Source organism: Olea europaea, unplaced genomic scaffold (genome assembly GCF_002742605.1).
Source record: "Olea europaea var. sylvestris unplaced genomic scaffold, O_europaea_v1 scaffold3546, whole genome shotgun sequence".
NCBI lineage: Eukaryota > Viridiplantae > Streptophyta > Magnoliopsida > Lamiales > Oleaceae > Olea > Olea europaea.
In genome coordinates, this window is record NW_019254620.1 from 23778 (window position 1) to 28038 (window position 4261).

Genomic DNA, 4261 nt, shown 5'->3' on the forward strand with positions numbered 1-4261 from the left:
TCCTTCCCGTTCAAAGTTCTCTTAGGAGGCATCCTACAAGGTTTGTACACATAGGAGTCATTGAACTTCTTTTTGAAAAACGAGAGAGGGAATGAGAATAGCAAGGCAATAATGTCACAAATCCCCCAACTTGCTTCAACATGCATAAATAACTCATTGGTGTGCAAACTTCAAAATACGATATTCAAGATTGTGTAAATAGTGTGCTTATATGAAAAACTAAGAGAATTAGTCTAAACATGCACATTTGAAAAAAATGGAACCATGATCGAGTGGCAAGTTTGGCCCTGGACATCATCAAAAAATATCAAAATTTCCCTGAGAAATCTCTGGGCATATGAAAGTATTAAATGAGGTCTACCCTATACTCAAATTTCAATTCAATTGGACTTCATTTGGTATGTCAAGTAATGGTGTAAAGTAGGGGACGTAGGGTGCTGTGACATGCCATGACCTAGCCATATGCCTACGTGTTGCAAAATGGATTTGATGGCCTTTCATGTGTTTATGAATGTGGTATATGTAAACTTCAAGAAAATATGCTTGAGGATGTATACGAAAGGCAAAATAACAATATACACACAAACGGAGCTCCAAACATCCAAAATGTGTCAAGTGACCCATGATCAAGTGTGCATTTTCGCCCCCGGACATCATCAAGAAAAATCGAATTCTTCCCAAGCAACCTCTGGACATATGAAAGTATGTAGTGTGGAGTGGCACATATCCAAATGTCATGCCCATTGGATGTCGTACGGGTACTTAACGCAAGGGACGAAATGGGTGCGGTGAAGTGACGTGAACCTAACATGTGTGCCTACATGTGTGTGGTTGGTGAGTGCGTGTTTCGAGCTCAATCTCGATAGCATTGGATCACAATGTGTAGGTTAATTCATATAGTCAGAGTATCAAATGCGGGAATTTACAATATGCATGACAAACTTCATGTAGGCAATTCATCGAATATGTAGCATGCATTCCGTGTGAACCATAGCGAATACCAAAAGTTGAACGTGCCACCAATTCATAACACAACCCAAGTTCATACACGCAAACCATTGATTACCTATTGCCCATTCTCCCATAATTTCATCAAAGTTGAAATAGGAAACCATAAATTACCAAATGAAGGAACCGAGAGGGAGGGAAGAAAATTACCTTGTTTTGTGAGTATGGTGGTTAGGGCTGGGCAAATCTCCCGAACCGAACCGACTGAATCGAATTCGAACCGAACTAAACCAAACTCGACAGATCTTGTAAAGTTAAATACTCGAACAGGTATTTGAATTGAGAACCGACAGGTACGGTTCGGTTCTTGGTTCTAGACCAAGAACCAAAGAACCGAATCTTTCTAATTTTTTTTATATTCAATAAATCAAATTATTTTAATTTAAAATTTTTTAAACAAATTAACAATTTCTAAATCCAAAATTTTTGGCCCAATAATTTGTTTCATTTCTAATTTTTTAATTTTTAGCCCAATTACCCATTTTATTGTTTCATTTCTTAGCCCAACAAATATCCAACCCACTAAATAACCCTAAATACCTACACTAAAGTGCATAACGTTGTCTCGACTCTCGCAGCCTCGCTGATATTCCAAAACCTATACAATCGCCGGTCGACACTATGACCTCCAATTGAAGCTGTAACCTCCGTCGATCGAAGCTTTGACCGTAGCGATCATTAGAACAAGGTAATCTACTAGTCTCTGACATTTCAAAATCATTGAATGTGTCATTAGTTGTATTTATATAATGTTGTTATAAATGTTAAAAAATTTAATTATAGTACGGAACCAAACCGAACTGAACCGAACGGAATCGAACCCGAACGGTTCCATAATTATATTTGGGCCCAACGATTCCATTTACTAGATACCCAAAAATTTTGGTTCCTTTAACTGAGCCGCGCCCACGTCTAATGGTGGTTGATGCACGGGGTGAAGATTTGGGGATTGCAAATGGGTGTCTTTTTTGTGTAGTGAATTTGTTGTAAAATTCGCCTTGTGCTCAAGAGGAGAGTAAAAAAATTGATAGTGTGAAGGATGAACCGAGCGTGAGTTAAAGTCCCATGCCAGATTCTGCCATGCAGCCGCATGGCTTTAAGCCGTGCGGTCGCATGGTTCAAGTGGTCTTGGCCATTTGAATCCCGGATGATGATTGTACGGTCGCACAGTGCGACCGCATGATCCAATTTTTTTTTTTGACCCTGCTAAAAAAAAAGAATCATGCATTGACATTTGAAATTTTGAAAATAAACGTTTGTCTCGAAATACATGAACTACACCCCCCAAATACTAAAAATAACTCCAACCAACCCGAACTCGTGTGTGATGTGTAGGGACTCGTGTGGACAGTGCTTGGATTCTTTTAACATGTATGGATGATCAATGACCTAAATAAAAAAAATAGTTTTTGAAAATGAAATTGAACAATTCCTAAATTGACGCAAAAAGCAAAATAAATAAAATTTAAAAGGATACAGTGGGTTACCTCCCACCCAGCGCTAGGTTATAGTCGATAGCTCGACTTTACCGTATTGTGTCATTCTGGTGGTCTAAGATGAACGGTAGACTTTTCCTTTGAGAAATCACCGCTCCAATAGTGCTTTAAACGCTGTCCATTAACCTTAAATGTCCCCTTACTATCATGAGTGATCTCAACTGTTCCATGAGGAAATACCTGTGTAATAGTATAGGGTCCAGGCCATCTCGATCGCAGCTTTCCTGGCAATAGCTTAAGCCTATAGTTGTAGAGTAACACTTTTTGCCCCACTATAAATTCACGCCTCTGAATATGCATATCATGCCACTTCTTGGTGCATTCTTTGTAGAGTCTTGAATTATCATAGGCCTCTATTCTGAGCTCATCCAACTCATTAAGTTGTAGTAGACGTTTTTCACTCGCAGCCTTCAAGTCCAAATTCAATTTCTTCATTACCCAATAAGCGTGGTGTTCTATCTCAAGAGGTAAGTGACATGCCTTCCCGAAAACCAGTCGATATGGTGACATCCCTATAGGAGTCTTGAATGCAGTCCTATAGGCCCACAAGGCGTCGTCCAGCTTCTTAGACCAATCTTTGCGTGAAGAGCTTACTGTGACTTCAAGTATTCGCTTTAATTGCCTATTGGACACTTCAACCTATCCGCTGGTTTGAGGATGATATGCAGTGGCTACACGATGTTTAACATCATATTTAGTCAGCAACTGTTCAAATTGGCGATTGCAGAAATATTCACTCCCGTCACTGATTATAGCTCTCGGTGTGCCAAAGCGAGTGAAAATATTTTTCTTTAGAAAATCAATCACCACCTTTCCATCATTGGTAGGCAATGCAACAGCCTCTACCCACTTCGATACGTAATCCACAGCCACTAACATGTACTACTTAGAGAACGATGGGGGAAATGGCCCCATGAAGTCGATCCCCCAGATGTCAAATAGTTCCACCTCCAAGATGCTATTCAAAGGCATTTCGTTTCTCCTGGATATATTATCGGTGCGTTGACATCAGTCACATCTTTTCACGAATTCAAAAGCATCCTTAAACAGCGTAGGCCAGTAAAAACCTGATTAAAGGATCTTCGCCGCTATTTTTGAAGCACCAAAATGTCCTGCGTATGTAGATGAATGACAATGTTCTAGTATTAAGGGCACTTCTTCCTCAGGTATGGAATGATGAATGATTTGATCAGCTTCTCGCCTGTATAGAATGCGATCCTCCCAAAAATAATACTTCAACTCAGCGAAAAATTTCTTTTTCTGGTGACTTGAGTAATCTGGTGGAATGATAGACCTGTCTAAGTAGTTAACTATGTCAGCATACTAGGGTGCCTTCCCCTCATTGAAAATCTGTTCATCTGGGAAGACTTCGTTGATTTCCACGGTCTCTCTCTGCTTTGTGGTCTCTAATCGAGACAAGTGGTCTGCTACCACGTTTTCACTACCTTTCTTATCCCTGATTTCCAGATCAAACTCTTGAAGTAGCAGTATCCAACGAATGAGACATGGCTTGGCATCTTTCTTTTCCATTAAGTACTTGATGGCAGGGTGATCTGTGTAAACGATGACCTTTAACCCCACAAGATATGATTGAAATTTGTCAAAGGCATAGACTATGGCAAGGAGCTCTTTCTTTGTAGTGGCATAGTTTAATTGTGTGTCGTTCAAGGTCTTACTTGCATAGTATATCATGTGAAATATCTTATTTCTTCGTTGTCCCAATACGGCTCCAACAGTAAAATCACTGGCATCGCACA

The 4261-nt window shown here is 39.8% G+C and overlaps 1 protein-coding gene across 1 annotated transcript; it reads right to left on the bottom strand.

Annotated features, from left to right (window-relative positions):
* Nucleotides 1-2546: 2546 nt before the first annotated feature.
* Nucleotides 2547-3014, bottom strand: LOC111386402. Its single transcript, XM_023010853.1, has one exon. The coding sequence runs from the start codon at nucleotides 3012-3014 to the stop codon at nucleotides 2547-2549; it is 468 nt and encodes a 155-aa protein (XP_022866621.1).
* Between the last annotated feature and the right edge of the window lie 1247 nt (nucleotides 3015-4261).